At 40.3% G+C, this 26,796-nt stretch overlaps 1 protein-coding gene across 3 annotated transcripts in view; it reads left to right on the forward strand.

The window, feature by feature from the left end:
* Positions 1-26,574, forward strand: part of nkd2b (NKD inhibitor of WNT signaling pathway 2b) — a 116,463-nt gene extending 89,889 nt beyond the window's left edge. For 2 of the 3 annotated variants that reach the window (XM_063069750.1, XM_063069752.1), the window contains 6 exons: positions 11,563-11,690; positions 12,549-12,644; positions 16,927-17,074; positions 20,863-20,947; positions 22,429-22,556; positions 24,172-26,574. In XM_063069750.1, the coding sequence (XP_062925820.1) occupies positions 11,563-11,690; positions 12,549-12,644; positions 16,927-17,074; positions 20,863-20,947; positions 22,429-22,556; positions 24,172-24,749 (1,163 nt within the window). In that variant the 3' untranslated portion in view covers positions 24,750-26,574. The remainder of the gene's footprint in view (positions 1-11,562; positions 11,691-12,548; positions 12,645-16,926; positions 17,075-20,862; positions 20,948-22,428; positions 22,557-24,171) is intronic. The other variant, XM_063069751.1, reaches the window with a different exon arrangement.
* The last annotated feature ends 222 nt before the right edge of the window (positions 26,575-26,796 follow it).

Below are 26,796 nucleotides of genomic sequence, written 5' to 3' on the forward strand. Positions count from 1 at the left end.
GTGGGTTATGAAAGCACACAATAAGGTGCTGCATTATGAACATGCTACTTATCAAATACTATAAATATCAGATTTATAGAATATCCCATTGCTTTAATTGAAGAAGAGCAAGGAAGTTGTTCTCTAAGTTTTTGCCATTATGTAAAGCCTTCTGATAGTTTATTCGTCTTTATAACCATAACCATATAACAATTACAGCACAGAAACAGGCCATCTCGGCCCTTCTAGTCCGTGCCGAACTCTTACCCTCACCTCTGCAACTCTGACTCGGCTTAAGGGCTTATTTCAGCAAGGAGCCCGGCCATCCGGGATTAAGTGTCGGCTTCGGGGCCCAACCCAATCGACAGCCCAGGCCCCCGGCAGCTGGAAGTGGCAGTGGTGCCTCCCCCATTACTCGGCCCGACCCGGAGCGCACGATGACACGACCCGCAGATCGATCCCCGCGGAACACGTCCACCTACCTCAGAGCTGCCAAACAACACACTGCGTCGACGGAAACCTGGAAAGATGCACTATTTACCGAGGAAGTGTGGGAAAAGAGCTGGGCTGCTGGATGAACACCTTTTTTTTAATTTCTGACTTTGCACTGCTATTTTAAATTCAACTATTTAATATACATATACGTACTGTAATGCATTTATTTTTCTATATTTATCATGCGTTGCAATGTACTGCTACAGCAAAGTTATTGAATATCACGACATATGTTGGTGACATTAACTCTAACTCTACTCCACGAGACCTTGCTGTACTGAAACTGGAATCTCACATTTTTCTATGTTGCACAACTAAATCTTTACAGAAAACTGAATTTGTTAACTAAGAGTTTCGGGTTCTTTGGACCTGTATTCTATTAAACAAATTAAAATTTACCCCCTACTTCTCTCATCTTTCATTCTCTCTTGTCTCCCTCTTTCTTCAGTCCTTCACTCACTTCACCCTGTTTTTATCTAATTGTGCTTCTCTTCTGTTTTCCTTTCTGACTCCCGATCACTCACTCTTGCTTTCTCTCCTGAACAGCAGGCACCTCCCTCATTCTTCTTTCTCTAGGAAGAGTATGACGTGTACTTGCGGTGGGGGGGGGGGTGGTGGGTTGGTTCTGTTAAATGCTTAACTGCTTCCTTACTAGAATTGTCCTGTGTGTGTGTAAATGTTTTATTTTTAAGAATGATACAACAGACATTAAGGCATCAGAACACCACAATTCTCGCCTTCCTGAACCTTGTTGGGCACTTGCAGTTAAATGAAGAAAATCTGAGAGTGAGTTGCTCGGCTTGGCTAGCTTGTACATCTCAGTAGCATTGGCAGGTCTTGGCTGAGCTAATTATGTATCTCCTTGATTTCTCAATTGTACATAGGACTGAGAAAAGATGGTAGAATGCAAAGATGGTAGATGGAGAGGTCCCCTTAATAATCAGTTGTACTAATTCAAAGATGAAGAGAAATTTACTTTAACATGAAAATACATTTTAGAAATATCAAATATATGGACGACTACAAACTTGAAGTCTTGAAAACTTCAATTTTTTGCAGCCAGAATTCCTTAGCCAACACAACTTCAAAGGCAACTGGGAAAGAATAACCTTAATAGTCTTTCTACCAGTTGATAGAAATGCTATATCTGACCTTATTTAGATGGTTATTATACGGTACATTCCACTCATATTTAATGTTGGGCACTTGATCGCTTAATGAGTTTGATCCTGCTTTTCTCTTCCTTCCCTTGTCCTTTCACGTGCTCAGAGGTTTGATTCCCATACTAATCCAGCTCAGCTGAGCAATCCTGTTTTGCTGATGTACTTCCACTGCATTTCGTGACAGAGCAGTCAACTACACCCTGGGGTTTACTGCATTTCTTCACCCACACTAGTGAAGGAATTAAGTATTCTAAAGAATGGTTCTAATTAAATAAGTCAGTAGCTGTTTTAGGATTTCAAAGGGATGATAATGCGAGTTTAAATGTCACTTCCCAGTGACGCTGCGTGCATTTCTAATTAGTTACGGGTGAATAAAATTGCTGTTGGTTCTAAGTGCTTATTTACTAAAAACAGTCATTAAATCTTGTCTTCAAATGAAAGCCCTAGGGTCTGTGGCAGCTTTTTAGTTCCTTTTCAAAACCTGTGTTTACTACCAACGGAGAGGGAGTGGGCCCAGATAGGAATTCCGAACCCTGAAATTTACAAGCTATTGAGGGAATGCTTAAAACCGTCATCGCATTGCTCTGTTTCCCCTGCTAAGCAGATATTGTTCAAATCAAATCAGCCTTTGCCTGCACTGGTTATGTTTGCTGGTCAGTTTCATACTTCCTTGCCTTTCCCAACCCTCGAATGTCTGCAAAAATCTATTCACTGATGTTCAAGGAATCGGTTCTTTCATGCTTTCTGTCAAATCTGAGTGCAACTCCAGATCCCTTAGCAATGTGTGTGATTGGTCTCTTGATCTCTGAGATGCCTAGCTGTAACTCAGTTTAAAGGCAGTTAAGGATGGTTCTTGTCATTGACACCCACACTAAGTGAATGAAAATTAAAAACTGTGTATTACTACTTCGGTGGGTGAAACGTTTGCTGTCTTAAAGCCAAGCTTGCTTTGTACTGCAAACTGAAAAAATGGGAGCTTTTTTACATCCTCCTTCATATTTACAATCCAAACAAGTTCTGGATCATCAACAAACTTGGAAAAGTGGCATTTAAGTCCCTCGGCTAAATCATTGATGTTTGCACCATGTCATAAGCCTGTATGCAGGTAGACTAAATGAAAACCTGTTCTCTGACACTTGATCCCATTGGTGTTTCAGAGAATTTTGTAAAGTTTGCTTTGGATTTACTGTTTAACTTGTCTCTTACAATTCTGTTATTTGTTGAATAATTCTAGCGATCTCCTATCAATTTGAAGTGTATGTGATATCAGGAAGTGCCTGGTACCGGAAAAGTTTGGGAAGTAATAGTTAAGAGTCACCCATTCCTCTTCCATTTACCATGCATCATGTCTCAAATCACTTTTGTGTGTGATCTAAAATCGTGTTTTTTGAAAGTGAAAATAGGTTGCAGGTGTTTGGACCATAAAGGCAAACACTAATTGACATCTTATTTCAAAATCTGCCTGATTTCTTTGTATTGACGTTATCTGTTGGGGCCAGCCTAAATTGATATGGTGGATCATGTCTCCGTGACTTCTCGAGAATAAAAGTGGGCATTTTAATTATCTCTATGAATGAGTGTGCATGTGTGATAGAAAAGATGAATAGATGACAGAAACCTTTCTGTGACAAATCTGCAAGCCACCTGGTTCTGTTTAGCATTTGAGACTTGATGTTCAAGTTCCAAGGAAAAGCTTTTTTTCTTTACTAAATTGAGCCAAGGTTATCCCAATCGAATACCAGGAGTAAATTGTCCATGTATGCTTAGTAAAGAAAAAGGAATAATTCGTATCTGGAAATGATTAATCGGCTCACATTTCATCTCCAAATTTCATGGTTCTCTCTTTTTTTAATATGTTGTTTGACCTTTCTCCAGTGAGATTATAACCTGATAATAACTTCCAGGTACCCTTTATTCTCTCTAATCTCTTGTAGAGTAAATTATTTCAATCTGTCGGTTTAAGATTTGCAGAATACATTTCTTAGTTACCTCACTCTATCAAAAGGCTAAATTTCTTTTTAAAATAGTTGATCTGGAGGATTCTAGATGGTGTGTAATTGCCAATCAGTTTGGTTTTGGTTTGGTTAGTATAAACCTTATAATCTCAGTAAAGTGATCTCCTTGCTGCTGCTGCTGCTCTTGAATTCATTCATTCACTGAGGTCGTGCCTTTGTAAAAACCTAGTTTTTTTTAAAAAAAGAGCAAGGAGTAAGGGAACTGCCAATGTTCTTTGCTCTTAGTTCTTTGCTATACATCTCTGATCCTGACAAACATAGCAACTTGTATTTTTAAATGCATTGATCATTTAAAAGGTCCCAGAATAATCCACGATACTGCAATTGGGGAAAATGTGATGCCCGGCAATAAGGCATACTTGGACAGGCAAATTTTAAAGAGCTTATTAAAGGATAACAGAGGAGGAGCGGGTTAGTGAGGGAGTTTCATCACTTAAGGCCTGAGTTAGCTGAAGGCACAGCTATCTGTGCTGGAGCAAAGAAAATTTGTGTAGGCTGAAGGTCAAAAATGGAGGAGTGTGTATCTGTTCAGAATTGTGGAGCTAGGGCAGCTTATAGACTGCATCCAATATGCCCACTTTCCACATGGCTAGCACATGGTCAAGCAGCCATTTGGATGACCATTGAAACCTATTAAATATTGCAAGGCCTAAAGAGAGTGGACATGGAGAAGATGTATCCTTTAGTGGGGAAGTTTAGGACCAGAGGGCACAGCCTTAGGACATTCCTTTAGAACAGAGATGCGGGGGAATTTTTTTTTAGCCAGAGGGTGGTGACTGTGTATTTCATTGCCACGGATGGTGGGGGAGCCCAAGTCATTGGGTATATTTAAAGTGGAAGTTGATAGTTTCTTGATTAGTAAGGGTGTCAAAAGTTAAGGGGAGAAGGCAGGAGAATGGGGTTGAAGGGGATAATAAATCAACCATGATAGAATGGTGGAGCAGACTTGATTGGCCAAATGGCCTAATTCTGTTCCAACGTTCTATTATAGTCTACGAACAATTGGCTGGTTTTGGTCTGGTGCTTATAGTCTGGGGAATACTAAGTCCATTAAAGTGTGATGAGCTAAGATGGTTAACCCAAGATCCAGGACTATTCGCGTTAATCTTGGCATTTTAGTCTTGCTGGAAAAAATACCCATGGCATCTTGCAGATGAATTCTGATTATTGCCGATAATTTGTTGAAAGAAAACAGCGTGGTTTTTTTTAATCCATCTTTAAATGTGAGATTTCAACTCAATTATGAACATGAAATTAGTTGCAGTAACCCAAATATCTTTTTACTTTAAAGGAAGGATATTGGATGCGAGGTTAATGGTAAGGTCTTTGACAGGAGAAATGCCATTCACATTGAGGCTGTGGAATTCACTTCTGCGGTAATGGTTCAGGCAAGAACTATTTGATAGGAGGAATGGAAAAAGGTATAAAGATAAACATAAAGGCTCCAGCAGCTTTGTGGGACTGTCCTGAATGCTTTACCACCTGGTATTTTTAGTTTACCATCTGCCATTTTTAAGATAAAACAAAGCAGCAAAGATGTTTGAGTCAGCAGTTATGAATTAAATATTTATATATTTTTTTGAAAATAAAGTGAAGATAGTTATTAAATGGTAGAAATCCTTTAATAATTGATCAAATGTTAGTAGTCCAATGCAAGCTGCTTGTTTTTTAACGTACAATCCTTCATAGATACAAGCCCATTTATAAGTTTCTAAGTGGTACTTTGGCGATACCACTTCCTAAGTTTCTTTCCTCCCAGCCTCTAATGGTTGGACTATTAGAGTCCACCAGAGCTATTCTGAAATAATTCTAGAGCTCTTGCAGATGTCTGTCAATATTTAACCTTTTGGTAACTTGCTCATTAATATTTATGGAATATTGTTTTTCACAAATAGGCTACTGCATTTCCTTTTATTTCAGCAGTGACTGGTTGCGAAAACACAAAAGTATATGTTCTTCCTTGTAAAGACCTAGCTCCTGTTGTAAGTGAAATTACTTCAGCTTGCATTAATGATATGTGATATCATTACACAATTACATTGAGAAGAATTGCACATTTTGTGCATTTCAAACGGAAATGGCATCAATAAGCTTTTTTGGCTATAGTTTCTGGCGTATAAAGATGGGAACTGAAGCCAGAGCCTGAAGACATGCTATGGGTATGCAGGCTTTACGTTTCCTCCTGTTGCCCTTGGCTGCAAAAATCCAAATATCTCCATGGATCAAGTCAGGAATGCTTGCTTTTTATTGATCAACAGATACATGAGGACCCTGGAGTCTTTTGATTACTATTAGCAGATTAGGAAATATAATAGCCCCCTGCAATAGATTTCAACCTTTTTTAACTGCTTGTAGATCTGAAAGCAACTTTTAAAGAACATGAGTTCATGAGTAGCCTGTGAGACCAAGATTATTGCTTCTAAAGTGAATCCATGAAGATCCAGGTTGGATGTCTATAGTTTGTCCATAGTCAGTATCTTGGGAGAACCAATTTTGATCTGGCTGAATGGAAGTTTTAAAGCAATTTGCTTCACTTATACAGCCGTATTCCTTGGTTCAGTAAAAGACATCAAGCAAGTTTTATCATTAGAGGCGGACTGATGATGTGGCAGGACCAGGAGATGGAACAGTTTACCAGGACTGAGTTTGCAGGTAGAGTTGGAATTACAGTAATGGATGCAAATGGAGACCATTACAAGAACCGTAGAGTCTTCCTGACTCTTGGGGAGCAGTTGTGGATTTTTTTCTTTTTCTTGTTAATTTGCCTTTAACAAGTTCAAGCCAACTTGGTCTCCAAAGTGTGTCAATGCACTTGTTCCAGTCATACTAAACCAGTCATCTAAAACTAACATGCCTTTCCTTCCTGTGTCATTAGTAAATTTAGCAATCATTTTCTTGGTCTGCCTTCTAAGTTACTTATGTTTACCCCAGCACTGATCTCTGCAGCACACCTATCATTGCATCCTGCCAACCAGAAAAAAAGACCCACATGTACGTGATGTCTACACCCTGTTAGCCTGCCAATCTTCTGTCCACACTAGCATGTTACCTCCTGCACCAAGAACTTCTATTGTCAGCGATAACATTTGATGTGGCAACTTGCCTTCTGGAAACCTTGAAACCAATGGACGTATTACACTGCTTTATCTGAAGCACATTACTGTGCAGTGCTCAATATACTGTCAATATTTAACATTTACCACTGGGCTTTGCTACACAGTCTGGGCCCAAATTAGGCATGAGTGCTCTTTCACCAACTGCGCGCGCGCGCGCACACACACACACACACACACACACACACACACACACACACACACACTAACTCCTTCTCTTTGGTTTCCCATCTGGGAAATGTCTCCAAATGATTGCAGTTACACACAAGCTTCAAGCACCCATCTTTGATTAACCATATCTCTGGGAATCCAATCATGAAACACGAATGTATGACACTTGTCTCCTGACCAGATTCCAAGAGAACTAGTTAATCGAAGACTCTTGCTTGAAGCTTGAGATAACTGTAGCCATATGGAATCAAGGCAATGCACGTTGTCCAATTGTGCTCATTACCCAGTTGAAGTAAGTTGTATATACTTGTAAAATAATTTTAAACAAAATGGTCCCAGCAATTCTAGGAATTTCCAGAATTTTCTAATATGAAATAAATTTCTGTGAATATTTCTGTCTTGGAATCTTTCCCCTGCAACCAAAGTTTCCATTACTTTTGGCCTTCTCTACCACCTGGCTTGTTTAAAATCCCATCTGTGCTATCACTTAAAAGCCTTCCTGCATGGCACGTTCCTTTCCAGTAGAAGGAATTCCTGGCCAAAATTTATCACTCAGCTGACATAATTTCAAGGCTGATGACCTGATCCCTTATCTTGTTGCTGTTTTTTGCAATCTTTCTGTGTGTAAATTGGCAGCTGCATTTCCTACATTAAACAGTACCTACTCTCGGACAGGTATCACAATACATTTCTCAATATCTCCTTCGGCTGCATGGCAGTTTTTGGAGCTTTGCACTTCAAACGTTAAAAGCATCCCACCCTCAGGCTAGTCATTCCCCATGCCTCATATTTCCACTGAAGTACTTTCAGACCAAGGTTGAATGTTTTTGATGGGAAACTGATTTCACCATCTCTCGCCAGATTTGGTTGGACCATTCTAAAAGTCTTGCTCTCCAAAGTTTTTCTGAAATACAAGGAAAACCCTGTTGTCTCTTGATTGTAAGTAAACTTTTAAACTAGTCTTGCCTTCGAGAAATGCATAATTTATCATAAAGATGGATGATATTTTCCTCTGCTGTGTGTGAACTTGCCCTGAAGCAAAGTTCAAAGTAAATTTATTATCAAAGTGCGTATATGTCACCATATACAACCATGAGATTTGATTTCTTGCAGGCCTACACAGTAAATCCAAGGGAAACAATAAAATCAGTGAAAAAACACACCCAACAGGAAAGACAAACAATCAATGTGTAAAAGACTGTGCAAATACAGAAGAAAAAAATCAATAAATAAGCAATAAATACCAAGAACCTGAGAGGAAGAATCCTTGAAAGTGAGTCCACAGGTTGTGGGAATAGTTCAGTGATGAGATGAGTGAAATTTACCCCTCTGGTTGAGGGGTAATAACTGTTCCTGAACCTGATAGTGTGGGCCCTGTGGCACCTGTACCACTTTCCTGATGGCAGCAGCGAGAAGAGAGGATGACCTGGATGGTGGATGCTGTTTTCCTGTGACAGCGCTTAATGCAGATGTGCTGAATAGTGGGAAGAGCTTTATCTGTGATGGACTAGGCCATATCCACTACCAAAACTAGCTATTTTTTTCCCACTTCTCTGATTATTAAATAACATCTGTGGCCACTTTTTCTCCCAGTGTGTCTTGCTCTCTCTGGTCTCATCTTTTCCATGAGACCTGCCTCTGGGTTCTACCCAACAAAATTCTTGACTTCCGATCTCTTTCTGGGCCCAGTGAGAGCTAATTTTGCTAACAGTTCTCTCTCCTGTTTTGATGCGCCATTTCTAAATCTATTGAGACCAACTCTATCATCATTCTCTTAATTTATTGCTCATTCAGAGTATTGTGTCACATCCAACCTCCTTGTGTGTCTACATCTCCAAATCCAAGCCCACCTTTTTCTCAATTCTGTTTTTGAACTGTAGTCCTGAAATTATCTTGTTCTTTTAAAATTTGCCACTCTATCTTTCTCTATGTCCCTCCTTTATCTTCCAGCTGGATAGTCCTACACTGACATGACCCTATGATTGCTCAACATCTCTGGTGTCTCAGTCTGATGATTGTCTGATTTTGAAATTATCAGTGGGTTTCATTCTTATTATTTGCAGCCAAAGTATTCTCTATGACATCTTCTCCCCATGCTTCTGAACTTTAACTTTGGTATTAAGTCCTTGCGTCAGCACACCTGTTGTTTGGATCATCCCTGCATCCCACTCCAACCCTTTATCTCTTGACTTGACTTTTCCTGTTGCTCTCCAGCTAACATCATCTACCATATAAAACTGTCATCATCCACCCATTATACTTGAGCTTACCTATTTCACCTCCATTAACCTATGACATTGTGCAACATTTAAAATCCTCAGTCATAGAGGCTCTCAATTTCCGGCTGTCTCTTAAGATGCTCCCTGAAATCTACCTCAATGGGCAGATCTTTATTATCTGTCCTGAAATCCTCTGCTCACTTGGAGTCAAATTTTTCTCTTGAGTGCAAATTGTTGCAAATGTTTTGAGGATGCTGAAAGCATGAAATGTACTATATAAGTACAAGTTCCAAACCTTTAGTAGGTGAAGGTATGAAGTATTTGCTCAGAAGCTGTAGGAATTTTACTTTGTTTTTGGTTACCGGCTTTGGTGAGCTGTCGGCTGGCCAAGATAATTAACGTGAATGATACACTGAGGAAACAGAGTTGCCTTTGACCTAATTAATGTACTGCTTATATGACTTCACATTGGGACTGCAAGAACTTTAACAATCTGGAACAGGAACAGGCCATTTGGCCCAGTGTGGTTGGCTGTCTTGATCCTGAGCCATACATTCCTTTGCTCTTTTAAAAGCTATGTCCATTGTTTACACGGGAAAATATTTCTATTTCTTTGGAAATTTTTGTGAATTGTATAAGGGGAGACAAAAAGCCTGCATACACAGAAAAAATTAAATAATGAAACCCAGAAGGAAGGAAAGAAGATTCAATATCAAAGCACCAACCAATGGACTTTTGTGAATGCTAACATTCTCAAAGCTAACTCTTCCGCATTACCTTAAATTTGATGTCATTCTGAACTTGGCATTTGTATCTCATTGTGCCTCACCCACCTCATCCTTGCTCACAAACCGATGTCGGCAATGCCAATGTTTTTGTTTCAGAATTGTCATCTGTGTGCTCAGATTCTTTCCTTTATCTCCTCCATCAGTCATGCTACTTCAGAAAGTCATCAATTTAGGTTTCCGCCAATGATGGGGATTCTGGATTTCAGCCCACCATTGAAACCGGGCTAACAGCTCATTTGGGACTTGGCTCGGGAACCCCCTTCTTAAATATCTAAACTTCTCCCGAATTTTTTGCACTGTGCTGAAGGTAAGATGTTAATATTGATTGAGAAATGGGTGTAGCCAGAACAGCAGGATGGTGCAGCCCTCTGACGCAGGGCTTTGGTTGAACTGAATTGCAGCTGTCCTGTTAGTGCAGCAATCCCTTGGTGCAGTACTGAGAATATCTTTTTTTTTTGTTGTCCAAAGTCCCTGGAATGGGACCTGAATCCACTCATAAGCTGTAAATGGCACATGGAATAACACAGAAACACTGAAGTACTAATATACATACAGAGAAGAGCATTTATCATGTGGTCCTATAAAGGTTTGCTGCACGATTGTATCAAGATTATGGGACTCTGGCCCTGTTGTGAGCTAGTAGCCAATAGGATTGAGTTTGGATAGCAAATGGCTTTTATTGGAATACTGCTTGGTTGATCATTCACTGGGATCCAATCTTTCAGCATTGTTATAATATAGGAAATGCTAACACTCAGTTGCTGTGGATGTAAATTAATTTGAAATGTCCTCATTGCTGCTCCAAGAACATCAACTTGTCTTGTATGCTTCAATTCCTTCATTTGCAGTTTGAGCCCAGAAGGAATTACACAATTGTGTTGAGACATATTATATCTTGGTAATATTTGTTGTTTATTATTCAATCTGTAAGTAAGTATAACCAAGTATTAATAGCCAGTGTATATTGGTCTGGAAGTCTTTAGTATCTTCCTTCTGGCATGGCAAAAGATTATGGTATCTTGTGCCTTCCAATCAGTAATTCAGGGCCAGTTTCAAAATTATGGATCCAAAATTATCACTTAATTTCAAACTTTAAAGAACAACTTCACCTTTATCTTTGGAGCAAAAAAGATGATGAATATAAAAGTAATGCACATGTAGCCAAATCTCCCTGGCTAAGTGGATTAGATATTGAGGAAGGCTTGTCATAAATATAAACTAATCAAGCTCCGAGTCTAACATTTCCAAAGACTACAGATGAGGTGCTGCACTATTAAAAATTCCAGTTATTTCTAAAGATAAACCAAGGGTCTGTTTACCTGTGGATGTGAAAGCCACCATGGCTCTATTCAAAGAAGGATATTGGAGCCACTCCCAATATGGGATTAATATTTATTCCTCAACTAGCCATTGAAATGAATATTTTGTTTTTAACTTTGAGAATTTGTTGGTTTCCATATCTCCTGCATTAAAACAATACCTACACTTCAAATCTACTTCATTGGTTATAAAGTGTGTTGTGTGCTCTAAGATTCAAAGGTCTCTATGTAAAAACAAGTTCTTCCTCAATACTGAATAAAACTGAATTCATCATTGTTCATGTCTTCTCCTTTCTCCAGTGGTGCTTCCCCCAGAAAAGGTGGAACCATGTGATGGAATTACGTCAGCTTTCACTCAGGAAGATGGAGAAAAGTGTCCCAGTAAAGAAACCAGCAGAGGCACAAGCAAAAAAAGGCTGAACTTTGATGTGAGTTTTAAAACCAAGAAAATGGCAAATTTGTTATCAAGCGGCTGTGGGGTATATTGTGCAACATGAAAAATATTGAGAACAAAGTCAGTTTGTGTCCTTCACAAGCAAAACAGTCTTTTCAACTTTTGCTGTTGCGTTGACAAGACGTTTGTTTATTACAGGTACCAAGTGTGAGGTAATTCTGCAATCCCGCTGGAATGGGATCTTGAGTATGGATAGAATAATCAGGATTATAATGCTGGGGACTTTTGCCTTCTGCACAGTTGTTAGCTCAAATCCCCGCTGAGTGTCCAGGGGCCAATATTGGTGTAGGAGTGGACCTTTCAGTCCCTGTTACACCTTTCCCACAATTAAAAGCAAAAATGATTGAAATGCTCAGCAGGGTTAGATAACATCTATGGCAGAGAAAGAGTTTATTTGGGTTTGATGACCAGTTTCAAGGAAAGCCTATTGACTTTTAACTGCTTCTGAAATGCCACAAAAACACAACAAATATAGAACCTGTTAATAAGGGTAATTGCTGTGGATGTGTAAGGGCGCAACTTGCATCAACAAGCTCTGAATCACCAGCCAGTAATTCATCAAAAAGTGAACGCATATTGTTCAAATTTTATTCTAATGGAATTAAGAACAAGAAGGCAAAAGATTTTGTTGTTTCAGTTAGAAATGAGCTAAAGCTGCCCCAAGTTTGAGGCAATGCTAAGCCTCCTGTATTTCCCCACTACAGCAGAATCTACCATTCTGGCACGCTATACATCGGTGTGGTGATTTACCTTGGGTTACACAATTTCAGTCTGTTGAAGAATCCCACAGTAGAGGAGAGATTTAGAACAGAGAAATGCACTTTCTTTTCAGGAGCTAGAATGTGACGTGTCTGTTGAAGAAGATAACCATCAGGAATGGATCTTCACTCTTTATGATTTTGACAACAGTGGCAAGGTTACTAAGGAGGTACATTTACATTTGTTTTGCTTTTTAGGATGTTGTGGTGTTTTAACTTGCAAATTTTGCTGTTGTACCCTTGGTTAAGCAGCTCATGGGTGGGCGAATTGTCTGCAGGTGCATAACCAACTTTCGACAAACTTTCTTCATCCTCACTTTTATTTAATTTTTTCATCCTTCCAAGCTTGCTCCTTAGTGTATGGTTACTGGATTGTTAGCATGGGCAGCTGTGGGCTGAGTGACTGATTTTTGGGCTCAGTGACTCTGACAATGCTAAAGTTCTAAATTGTGTTTTAGAAGATAAAACCCACTAAAGCTTGCTGCCACAACTGAGATCTTTTCAATGTCTCGAGGAGTGCAGGTTCCAATGTTGCCGCTGCTAGAATAATTTGAGGAAGCACTTCACTGCAGTTAGCCAAGCTCGTAAAAACTACTACTACATTGACTCAGGCCTAGGGGACCAGCGTCGGGCACAAAGGCTCGTAAAGAGGAGGCAGTAAACGTTGACGGCGAAGTCAGAGGTTGGGGTCATTTAAGACACATCTGCAGAATTTTTTTCTCTCACAGAGGGTGATGAATCTCTAAAGTTCTCTGCCCAGTATGTGTGGAAGATGGGTCATTGGAAATAGTTCTTGTGGAAGTGGGTAAACATTTGATAAATTGAGGAATAGAGGAGTATAGAGAAATGGCACAAAAAACACGTTAAGGCCTGTTTAGAATCACCCATGATTATATTGAATGGTGCGGCATGCTTGGGTGGATGATCACTTTCTCCTGCTCCTTTATTCATCTGTTGTGTTTTTGTGCTTAAGAAGACAGTTGGTTTAGAAGTAGTATTGAACCTGCTGAAATAGAGGTGGGGTGGAGGGGTTTAAAATATGACAGGAGGGAAGTCGGGAACTAAGGAGACAGTTTGTTTAGCAATGGTAGTGGAGCTGTGAAACAAACTTTTCTCAAAGCTTAGATGTGAAGCTTAAAGTATATTGAAATGTTTGAGTAATGCTTCAGTTAAAGACCAGAGGAGGCAACTTGGAAGTAAAGTGTTCTACAAGCAGTTTTACCCATCTTAAGTCCATCAGCATTGTTGGCATGGGAGAAGCTGAGGCACCAGTGTTATTCAAACACATACTTTGAAAATAGGAAATGAACAATCTCTTGTGGGGAATCTAGTGTGAGTTTAGTTTTTATTGCAAAGAGATTCCAGTAATTTTTAACTTGTTAGCTTTGGAACAGTCATTAATCTCTTTACAAGTTCTTTCATCCATTATATTACATATTTTTTAATTGATTTGTCCCAACATCTGTTCTTTGTCCTATGTGTTTTATATGGTTTGCCTTTTTGGAACAAAACATTTATCATGCATTGTTCAGTTGAACGTTGAAGTTTAAACTGAATTATCAGTGTGAACTGTAATGGTTTTTTTCCGCCTTTGTTGATTTTGGCTAATTTTAGAACAAGCAGTGGCTGGGCAAAGGCAATGAAGGGAAGTGTAAAGGTCTGGTATTGAGATTTGACTTGACAATTAGGGGTTGTGGTGGGGAATTGATTGACATGTTGCTTTCTGCACAGGTTGGCAGGTAACAGGTTAATATGTTGCAAATTGATTTGGGCTCCAAGTGTCAAAGTAGTACTCATCTTCAAGATACTGAAGATAGCTGGCTTCTTACAAGCCCTTTGACTATTGTGTTTTGCAGAAAATAGCCCTGCAGGTTAGGAGTCAATTCAATGCAACATGGGTTACTTGCCAACTGATGCCAAACAATTCAGACCCTTTAGTCTTTACACTGGGCCTTGCAGAGAAATGCTAGACATGTATTAGAGATAATAAGTACCACAGCCGCCTTGAGGAAAGAATTTCAAAGATTTATTGTCTATAGTAAAGAAGTTACTTCTCATCCGAGTCCTGAAAGGCTGACTCTTATTTCGAGGTGGTGACCCATCCTTGTATTTGCGCTGTCCACCCTTATTCTTCTAAATACAAAAGAGTATTCTCTCAATATACTGAACCTCGCTGAGTGGACAGCAGGCTCCCCACCCCCACGTCCCCAAAATAACTTTCACAAATCGATCTGGAGAACCTTCTTATCAGAAATGTAAATCCTTTGGGTAAGAAGACCAGACCTGTACACAATGTTCCAACTGTGATTGAAGCAAGATGTTATTAAACCTGAATCCTTCTGCAACTTTCTTAATGGATGGCTTACCTTGCATGTTAATTATTAACCTTTAATGTACAAAGAACACACAGGTCCCTTGGAACATCAATGACTTTCAATGTATCCTCATTTTTTTTTAAATGCATTATCTTAATCAAATATGATCTCTCATTTTCTGCATTATAGTCTGTCTCATACATTCAAGGCCACTAGGTTGTCAAAATCTCCTGGAGGCCTTGCAGCATCCTTCTCATGACCCACAGTGTCATCCAGGATTGAATCATCAACAAACAAGGATGTGTTTCACCTATACTGCTCTAAATTGTGAACACTTTCCCTGTCCTGCTCGTCATGGCTTCTTGACTGGAAGATGACCTGTTATTCCTGTTCCCATTCCTTAGTCCTGGCTGATATTTATCCTTGTTACCATGTATTCTCATTTTACCCAATAACATCTTGGATGACAACTTCTCAAAGGTGTTCCGAAAACCCTAATACTCCATATTCCTCCTTGGCTGTTCTGCTGCTTTCAGTGTCAATAAAGCATTTCTAAATCGTTTTGTCTCCCCTTAATCCTGTTCATGTTTTCCCCAGTGCCTTCTTACCACTTCCTTCAATAGTTTCTTACCTAGTGTCAGATTCACTGTGGAAATTACCAGTCACTTCTCTAAATAGTTCAATGCTTTTGGATTTTTCTTTCTGATACAATCTTTTTGAAGTGAGAGTTGGATTTAAGGCAAAGAACCTAGTGGACAGGTGAACATTACAGTTTAGATTATGAGTACACTCAGTCCTCTTTTATTGTCATTTAGAAATGCATACATGCATTAAGAAATGATACAATGTTTCTCTGGAGTGATATCACAGAAAAAAGGACAAACCAAAGACTAACACTGACAGAGCCACATAATTATAACATATAGTTACAGCAGTGCAAAGCAATACCATAATTTGATGACGAGCAAACCATGGGCATGGTAAATAAAGTCTCAAAAGTCCCCGAGTCGATCAACTCCTGAGTCCCCGACAGCAGGCAGCAAAAGGGAGAAACCTTCTGCCATAAACCTCCAGGCACCGTCAACTTGCCAATGCCTTGGAAGCAGCCGGCCACAGCCGACACTGAGTCCATCCGTCCGAAAACTTAGAGCTTCCGACCAGCCTCTATAATACAGCCTCCCGAACGCTATCCTCTGCTGAGCGCCTTCGACCCCGCCCCGGCCGCTGAAACAAGCAAAGCCGAGGATTTCGGGTCCTTCTGCTCCGGAGATTCCGGTTACCACAGAGTAGCAGCAGCAGCAAAGCAGGCATTTCAGAAGTTTTCCAGATGTTCCTCCGTACTCTCATGTCCATCTCCATCAAATCAGAATTGTGCACCGTCCCCTACTTGACAGATAACAGACATCACCACCGAAGTGGCCGCAATTGATTTTTTTCAATCTTTACCTTGAAAGTGTTTGAATATGACAGGTTGGAAATTTGCTGCAGATGTAGGAAACCATCACTAGACCTTATTCAGTTGTTTTCGGTGCTCAACAGAGGAAATGTACACATACTTAGTCTGAGATGATGCAGTGCTGATTAATCTGGAGAGAAGAGGTTCGTTTTTAACCATATCAAGATAGTTAAGATTTGATGTATGAGAAGGTAGAAACTACTTCCACATGTGAAAGAATCCAGAACATTGGGAATGTAACTATGAAATTAGATTGCTATCAGTCAGAAAGTGCAAGGAATGGTAGAATTTGATCAAAGAGGTTATGGTTGCTTAACTAATTGTTAATGTCAGGCTATACTTTTAGTTGGAGTAGAATATTAAGAGATATGGGGAAAAAGTGGCCCACTAAATTGAAACTTATCAATGGTAATCTGGCTTTCTTCTGTTGCTGTAAGAAATCTCTGGCTGCCATGTTAAATTTAACTGTAATATTAATAAAATCTTTTAATTATGCCATCAAAGGAACATGCAAGAAACATGAAGTTTAAACAGAGTACTTCGTATGCTTTCAACTTTGATATATGGGAGTTGGAATTGGGCACATTTTCTATTATGGAAAGAAACTCCTCTGCACCAAAGAGCTTTTTAGTGTGAAAAATGAAGTTGGTCACCACCTGTATATCTGTCTTCTTCATATAGGACATGTCCAGCCTGATGCACACCATCTATGAAGTTGTAGATGCTTCAGTGAACCAGTCATCCACCAGCAGCAAGACCTTGAGGGTAAAACTGACAGTGACCCCTGAACCTCTTCAAAGGAAGAAAGATGGTCCTACCAGTGTTCAAGGTCAGCCACCTGATGTTTATTCATGTAGCATAAGCCAAGCACTAAATAGTTTACCTTGTCTCTTTTTTTCTTTTATTGTCAGTGTTTGCTTTCATAACATGCTAGAGATTCCAATGTACCTCACTAATTTGTTAATTCAGAAACAAAGGTTCTGAACTTAAAGAGGGGTAACTTTGAAGGTATGAGACATGAATTAGCTAAGATAGACTGGCAAATGACACTTCAAGGATTGACGGTGGATATGCAATGGCAGGCATTTAAAGGTTGCATGGATGAACTACAACAATTGTTCATCCCAGTTTGGCAAAAGAATAAATCAAGGAAGGTAGTGCACCCGTGGCTGACAAGAGAAATTAGGGATAGTATCAATTCCAAAGAAGTAGCATACAAATTAGCCAGAGAAAGTGGCTCACCTGAGGACTGGGAGAAATTCAGAGTTCAGCAGAGGAGGACAAAGGGCTTAATTAGGAAGGGGAAAAAAGATTATGAGAGAAAACTGGCAGAGAACATAAAAACGGACTGTAAAAGCTTTTATAGATATGTAAAAAGGAAAAGACTGATAAAGACAAATGTAGGTCCCCTGCAAACAGAAACAGGTGAATTGATTATGGGGAGCAAGGACATGGCAGACCAATTGAATAATTACTTTGGTTCTGTCTTCACTAAGGAGGACATAAATAATCTTCCAGAAATAGTAAGGGACAGAGGGTCCAGTGAGATGGAGGAACTGAGCGAAATACATGTTAGTAGGGAAGTGGTGTTAGGTAAATTGAAGGGATTGAAGGCAGATAAATCCCCAGGGCCAGATGGTCTGCATCCCAGAGTGCTTAAGGAAGTGGCCCAAGAAATAGTGGATGCATTAGTGATAATTTTTCAAAACTCGTTAGATTCTGGACTAGTTCCTGAGGATTGGAGGGTGGCTAATGTAACCCCACTTTTTAAAAAAGGAGGGAGAGAGAAACCGGGGAATTATAGGCCGGTTAGCCTAACGTCGGTGGTGGGGAAACTGCTGGAGTCAGTTATCAAGGATGTGATAACAGCACATTTGGAAAGCGGTGAAATGATTGGACAAAGTCAGCATGGATTTGTGAAAGGAAAATCATGTCTGACGAATCTCATAGAATTTTTTGAGGATGTAACTAGTAGAGTGGATAGGGGAGAACCAGTGGATGTGGTATATTTGGATTTTCAAAAGGCTTTTGACAAGGTCCCACATAGGAGATTAGTGTGCAAACTTAAAGCACACGGTATTGGGGGTAAGGTATTGGTGTGGGTGGAGAATTGGTTAGCAGACAGGAAGCAAAGAGTGGGAATAAACGGGACCTTTTCAGAATGGCAGGCGGTGACTAGTGGGGTACCGCAAGGCTCAGTGCTGGGACCCCAGTTGTTTACAATATATATTAATGACTTGGATGAGGGAATTAAATGCAGCATCTCCAAGTTTGCGGATGACACAAAGCTGGGTGGCAGTGTTAGCAGTGAGGAGGATGCTAAGAGGATGCAGGGTGACTTGGATAGGTTGGGTGAGTGGGCAAACTCATGGCAGATGCAATTTAATGTGGATAAATGTGAAGTTATCCACTTTGGTGGCAAAAATAGGAAAACAGATTATTATCTGAATGGTGGCCGATTAGGAAAAGGGGAGGTGCAACGAGACCTGGGTGTCATTATACACCAGTCATTGAAAGTGGGCATGCAGGTACAGCAGGCGGTGAAAAAGGCGAACGGTATGCTGGCATTTATAGCGAGAGGATTCGAGTACAGGAGCAGGGAGGTACTACTGCAGTTGTACAAGGCCTTGGTGAGACCACACCTGGAGTATTGTGTGCAGTTTTGGTCCCCTAATCTGAGGAAAGACATCTTTGCCATAGAGGGAGTACAAAGAAGGTTCACCAGATTGATTCCTGGGATGGCAGGTCTTTCATATGAAGAAAGACTGGATGAACTGGGCTTGTACTCGTTGGAATTTAGAAGATTGAGGGGGGATCTGATTGAAACGTATAAGATCCTAAAGGGATTGGACAGGCTAGATGCAGGAAGATTGTTCCCGATGTTGGGGAGGTCTAGAACGAGGGGTCACAGTTTGAGGATAGAGGGGAAGCCTTTTAGGACCGAGGTTAGGAAAAACTTCTTCACACAGAGAGTGGTGAATCTGTGGAATTCTCTGCCACAGCAAACTGTTGAGGCCAGTTCATTAGCTATGTTTAAAAGGAAGTTAGATATGGCCCTTGTGGCTACAGGGGTCAGGGGGTATGGAGGGAAGGCTGGGTTCTGAGTTGGATGATCAGCCATGATCATAATAAATGGCGGTGCAGGCTCGAAGGGCCGAATGGCCTACTCCTGCACCTATTTTCTATGTTTCTATGTTTCTATTTCACTACATTACTAAAAATAAAGGTGTTTTTCAAAAAGGAAATCATGATTGAATTGATGTGCCCACCATAGCATGATTAATCCCAGTGTGAGTTGGTCAGCATGTACTTGATCACGCTATTAACAAAATGACAGTGGGGAGGGGGGCATTTTTGATTTAGTATTTTTCTGGACAATGCAAGAGAGCGTGAGGCAAAAATGGATAGATTAAAAGGTGCAGTTTGTCTTTTCCTCAGCAAGATGCCTGAATTCCATCCCCTTAAGGGAAACCAGCTATATGAATGTAATGCACATCAGGGCCAGTACATTTTGGCCCAATTAAGTGACTGTCCCAATTAGCCGAAGCTCATGGAGATGGTTAAAAAGTTACATTAAAAAAAGACAAGCTACTGTTTAACCCTGTAACAAATTGTCTATTTAAATGAAACACGGAGCAAATTAGAATACTACCAGTACTACTATAGTACAATAAAACTGTATTAGTTCCTAATAGCTAAGGATGGAGGAATTCATCCAGCATACCCTGCTGTGTTCTTTCGATTGAGTGTAAATGAATCAAATCAGTACAGAGACATAGTACAGATAATGGACTACTTTCAGGTAATGCTTGCGATGATTGCATCCTCCAAGCCTTAATTTTAGTTGCAACGTTCAAGATGAATGTTAACACCTTCAAGTTCTTTGTAGTTCCTAACTTACTGAAGTAGTGAAATTGTTTCATTTTCATTCTCTGCCATTTCCGGCATCTCCAAATGCTTGAAGGCGCAGTGAGCAAAAATTTTGAGTTGTCTTACTGCTTATTTCTCTCTCTGACAAAACTCGCTGCTTTTTGAACACAAACACACACACAGCTGATGCTATTTAGAAACTGTTCGCTTTAAGCACAGTATAGTGCCCAATGGCCACACAATTGCTTGTGACTGAGGCTAGTTAGAAATCGTTCAGCAACCATTTCCTGTCCTAGTCAAGCAGCATAGTGTCCCAAAGAAGCCAAGGGAATCCTGCCTATTTTCTCAAGTAGTTGTTCTTTAAGATTTGTCCCAAATTAGCAGCTGTGCAAATTAACCAATGGCCCAATTAACCAGAATCCACTGTACTTCTATTTTCCCATCCCTCCTAACAGTCTCCAAATATGAGTTACTTATGGCAATTTATGATCACTTTGCTAAGTTGCTTCATGGTCACTAAGACCTTGATTGTAAACAGAAGAGGTTCAGTTTTGTGTACCTAGCAGTTAACAGAAAGGAGAAGCTATTTTAATGTTCAGAACTCAATCCTGGATATCTTGCTCTCCTCCACAGGATAAGCATGCGAGATTTCACTTGGGGGAGTCTGCTTCAGAGGGCTGTGAAGTAGCAAGCAGTAGCTGAGCTGCACGGATTTACAGACCAATTTTTTGCGTTTACATTTTGCAGATCGAGAAAGCAACCGGAGCAGAAATGAAGTTGAACATGTGGAGGAAACGAAGAGTCCAGACAAAAGGTTGTCTGCCCAGCTGAGGTACTGGAAGCTAATCCAATTCCTCAACGCTGGATCTAGGTATTACAGGGATCATTGGAAAGGGAGACGAAGTGGGAAAGAAACACATTCAGCTTGGGGAATGTTGAGCATTTAAATATGTTTCTGATTTCCTGGCAGAATATGGCAAGGTGAGGGCTTTTGAGTGGTGTGTTTCTGAGAGGCTGATCTTCTGATATGATCTCCCTCCCTGATTGCTTAAGCAGTCCTGCATAATTGGAGCCATCCCCTCAATTTGTGTTACCAAAACTAAGAGAGGAGCTCTGAAGAATTATCTTATTTTCTTTAACGGATAAACTTGTATCCGCTTTGCACGTAATTTACTTTTTATTCATCCTAATTCTTAATTCATTTTTTCCATTAAAGGGCATCCAAAGATGTTTTGTAATGTTTTAGGTAACTTTCCTCCATAGTCTGTGTATGTACGTATGGCTTTACAATCTTTTTGCTTTGTGTTATTAACTTTATGCCCCTTGATTTGAATATGCTTATTTTTTGTTCTGTATACAGAATCATACTTTTGGCCTTCCAAGTCCATACTGACTGTCAAAAACACTGGTGTCTTGTGCTGTTTAGCTGTAGCCTGCCTGCCCAGTTTGCCCAGAACCTTCCAGCACCGCATCTTGCCATTCAGCTCATCTTTCTTTTGGTGCACCTTGAACGAATTATCCAGTTGGATAATTCCCCACATCCACAATCTTTTTCTAAAAGCTCGAAGTTTCCTATTACTGAAGATCACTCACTCCAAATCTCTCAAAATTGGATATCCAGCAACTTTTCTTCTCGTCAATCTTTTTAAATTGGGAATATTTTATTCATTTTCCTTTTGATCCTTTCTTAAATTTAGCATAATTGCCAAGATATTTTGTGACAGCTCCATTAATTTTAGTGTGTAACCCTTTCACAATTCAACAGATAAAATCTAGGGTGGGTGGTTTACGTTCAAACTGTAATTTGTAAAGACGCTGTTCCTTCAGCAATATTTACACTAGCTACTTGCCACGCTTTGATAGTCCCTAACAATCCGTTCCACTCAATTAACTCTTTCCTCTCTTTAACAGAAAGAACAATAGGAACTAACTGCTTGGTGACTCTTCTTTCCTTAACACTGCTAGCTTCTGGATTCTTATTCATTGGTTGCTTTCCATTTGTTGTATTTATCTTGAAGGGACTCTTAAAGTACTTGACTGTTCAGCCTTTTTATGCCACATTTCAGTGGATTGGACAACTGCCAGGTCAAAGTTCAAACAAAACAACAGAAGAATGTAACGAGAGACTTAATTTGAAGTGTAACGATGCATGTTCCAGGCCTGGCTGAGGAAATCCAAAACATGGCCAGTGTTTGAATTGAGAACACTGGTTCAAGGTTGAATCTAAACAGAACCCAGTTCCTATTATGTTGGGTGAATCAACCATAGAGTAATAAAAAGAAATGCCAATTTTGATTTTTTTTTCCCTTACAGAAGATACAACAGTGACCAGCAGCAGTCAAATATTCGTGAGCAATACTGTGTCGATGAAAACACAGAGAGGAGAAACCATTATTTAGACTTGGCTGGGATAGAAAATTATACATCCAAATTTGGACCAGGTATTGAATTAAATGGCAGTTGGAGAGAGCAATTTCTCTAACTTCTGGTATTCACACCACCACCCCCCTCTCTTTTTTACCATTCTGGTTACCCTTTCATCCCTTCTTTCCTCCCCTGCCCATCACCTCCTTCCCTTTAATTCATGGTTCACTGTCCTCTTCTATTAGCTTCCTCCTCCTCCAACCCTTTACCGTCTCTACCTATCACCTAGCTTCTCGTGTCATCTTCCCTCCTCCCAACCCACCTGTCTTCCACTTACTACCTGCCACCTTCACCTTCCCCACCTTTCTCTGGCCCTTTCCAGTCCCGATGAAGGGTCTCGGCCCAAGAAGTCGACTGTTTATTTCCCACCATAGATGCTGCCTAAGTTCATTGGGCACTTTCTGTGTGTGTGTTTTGCAAAGTCCATTGATTGCTTCGAACAAAGAGAAATGAAAGTATTTAAGGTTCAAACATCAGTTTTCCAAGTGATTGAGTGAGTACACAAGTTCTGGATGGAGCAGAGATGATGACTCTTCCTCCATTATCTTCAGCTCACCCTGCACAACAGCCATTGCCCCCATTATTTCCCCTTCAGGTTGTTAAAAATGACCTTAATTCGTATGAAAGGACTGAAGAAGAATGTTATCTGGACATGATTGATGCTTCACTTTTAAAGATGAAGGAATAATTTTGCATTGCCAGTTGCACATTTCTTGATGGTGTTATTGAAAGGCTATCAACAGAAAAAAGTGATGGAAATGCTTGGCTTACTAGCTTAACATCGGCAGATGGATGCCCTTTGGAGAACTAGTAAAGATGTAGCCAAAATGGGGTAGGAAAGAGAATATTTATAGGCATCCGTTAGTCTCATGAGACCATGGATTTGCGCCTTGGAAGGTTTCCAGGGCGAAGGCCAGGGCAAGGTTGTATGGAAGGCCGGCAGTTGCCTGTGCTGCAAGTCACCCCTCTCCACGCTACCGATGATGTCCAAGGGAAGGGCATTTGGACCCACACAGCTTGGCGCCGGTGTCGTCGCAGAGCAATGTGTGGTTAAGTGCCTTGCTCATGGACACGACACACTGCCTTAACCAAGGCTCAAACTAGTGACCTTCAGGTCACTAGACCAACGCCTTAACCACTTGGCCACGCGCCAACACTAAAGAGAATATAGAAGATGAGGTTTGTAGTAGGGAGGAAAGCAGATGAAAAGATGTTTATCCTTAATTTTTTTAAATTCTTTTGAAGGATTCTTGGAACAGAAATGTTAACTCTTGTTACCCTTTATACGTTTGCTACCTGATGTGCTGAGTGTTTCCAACATTCCTGCTTCTATTTCAAATTACATCAGCCATTTTATATTTTTGTTTGTGTATTTCTGATGAAATAATCGTAGGCCAAGTCTTCCAGTGTTAAATATAGCTGCTATTTGATTACCTTGATAGTTTCCAGATAAGCCTTTTTCACTTGGAAGCAATCAAAGTTTCCAAGTCGTGTAAAGTCATCCAAACATCTGGCATATGAAAAATCTGAAAGAGGCTAACTTCATTTGATTATTAGTAAAAATGATCAATTATATCAGATTTCTTGTGCTTGTCTAATCTTGCTGATTTTGCTTTGTCTCTTCCCACTCAGGGTCCCCGCCGCTACAAACCAGGCAAGAACACCACGGGAAAACCCCTCACTCCCAAAGCAGGTCACGATCCCAGGAATCGGAGACCCACAGCAGTCACCAGCGTCGATCGCAGCTGCTCCTGGAGCAGCCCTCTCCAACAAGTGGGGGTGAGCTGCGGCCAGGCGAAGCACACCAGCGACTGAAGTGCCAGGAGAAGATGCTGGGGAAGTCTCCTAAAGGGGTGGGGAAAGTTTCTGCTGCACCCGGCCAGAGCAGTGGAAGCAAGGCAGGTAAAGGTCTGCACTACCACTCCCAGCCCAGCCACCCGGGTCACGACCATTATCACTTCCAGCAGCAGCAGCAGCAGCAGCAGCAACAGCACAACCACAAAAAGTACAGGCAACGAATAAAAGACATCCACTCTCCGCTGAAGTCGGCTCACGTTCAGCCCCTGGCACTGGAGCAAGAGTTCGTCCGCGACCTTCCGCCGGTCATGTCAAGCGATGGCTACGTAATGCCGGTGGTTCAGCGACATGAGCACCATCACCACCACGAGCACCATCATCACCATCACTACCACCACTACCATCAGTCGTGAGGAGCCGGCAACAGCGGCAAGCAAGCAGGAAAACAAAAGCCCCCAGTTGTGGGCCTGTCCACATCACTACTGTACTTTGTACATGTCGTATGATGGTAGCAAACATTTTTGAGCTGATGCAATGAAGCAACAGTTGGGGACTTTTTTTTTCGTTTGAACTGATACATGTGCAAATCTCTTTAGGGTTGATAATCACTTTTATTTAATCCTCATCCCCAATGCCTGCTTGACTGGTGTGAAATGTGCAGCTCCTAGCTACACAGGAGACTGCCCGTCACAAAGCACAGGCCTACTTTATATTTCTTTTTATTCATAATGTTATTTGAAAAATAATCCAAGAAGATTTGAAACACCACTGCCATTACTCCGCTGCGTTAAAAAAAATATAAACGTCAGAATTTATCGTTTTAATATTAGCTGAAATGGACTTCCACTTCTCTTTACTGGACTGGAAACATTACAACTCGCTTGCTCTGTGGTGCTACAGATATGAGCTACCATGATGTCCCATCTCCATCGGAGCCATTAGCTCATTCCACGAGTCATTTAGTGAATTGCTTCCTCTGTCAAAGCAAGATTAACTTTACTGTGGGATACCAATCGGTGTTTAATGTTATGAACCAAAACATAGAATAGTTTATCAGCATGTATTAAAAAAAACACCATAAGGATGAATGTAACACATAGTAACCATTGTTAAAAATATAATTTATTCATATATTGATAAATCTTTTATTTTTAGTTATATCTTGCTAACATTATCAATCGGGTCTGGTTTTCATCGGGAATTATTTGGCTTTTTTTTGTTTCTTAAGAAACACCTCTTAATTTTTGTTGTATTTCGTGTGTATGGCATTGTGATTGATTTCAATGCAATGTGCACAGTTTTGCTTTGTCTTTACCAGGCATTTACAAGAAGCTGTACACCTGTGAGGTCTGTACACCTTGAAGCAGTTAGTGATGTTATGCTTTGCGAGTAGGCTGCTAACACAGCAGCTCCACCTCCGTTCTGGTTCACCCTTGGTACAGTTCCTTTCACGAACCTCATTGTATTTGACAAGGGGGGTTTTGAGAAATATCTTCAATTGTGTCGCTGTCAATTCTTTTTTTTTATTAAAATAAAACTCCTGGAGAAAGTTGAAATGACCATTGATCAACCCAAGACCTAGAACAGACTATTTTAGAGACTGAAGCATGAGGAAAATCTGCAGATGCTGGAAATCCAAAGCAACACGCGTACACTGCTGGAGGAACTCCGCAGGTCAGGCAGCACCTATGGAAAAGGTAAACGGTCAACATTTCAGGCCGAGACCCTTCATCAGGACCGGAAAGAAAGAGGAGAACTCTGCCCGAAAGGGGACGGTCTCCGCCCGAAATGTCGAATGTTTACTTCTTTCCATTTCAGAAACTGATCTGTGTGTTTTTTTTTAAATGAGACCCCAATCTAGATAATGCTACATTTGCCAGCCCTTTGCAATCTGTTATTCATTGCAAAACATTACTGCCTTGTCAAGATGCCGGAATGTTTCTGTACCACAGGTCATTGTTGAAATGTATTGAAAACTTGGTCACAATCAATTTGGAGTTGACCCATTTGTTTATGAACAAAGGCAATATGTCACTGTAATACTTACATTCCAATTTTGTGTGGATTTCTCCCATATTATGTTGACAGTATTTTCCCAGATATGTTATTAAAAGTAGTCAATACCATATTGTAGTGATATTTTTGTAAAAGAAAAAGACCTTTCATAATAGTTCTACTTTATTGGACTTCACTGCGGTTTTTTTGTATAGTGTTGTATATGGACTTAATTAAATGCATTATTTATTTAACAGAAAGCACTGTGTTTTCATTTGGAATATAAAGTGCTGTCAGACTCTTCTGTCTTATGGTCTTAACTTGCCAGAAATTTCATACTACCCACATCTGGAGTTCTGAGCACCATTTTAAATCCTTTATTTAAGAACTGATGTATTGAAGGCAGTCTCAAAGAGAATCTCAAACCTTTACCTTGTCTGTGCTGACCGTCAGTTATCCATTTAA

This window comes from Mobula hypostoma, chromosome 17 (assembly GCF_963921235.1).
Source record: "Mobula hypostoma chromosome 17, sMobHyp1.1, whole genome shotgun sequence".
In the NCBI taxonomy this organism is placed as follows: Eukaryota; Metazoa; Chordata; class Chondrichthyes; order Myliobatiformes; family Myliobatidae; genus Mobula; species Mobula hypostoma.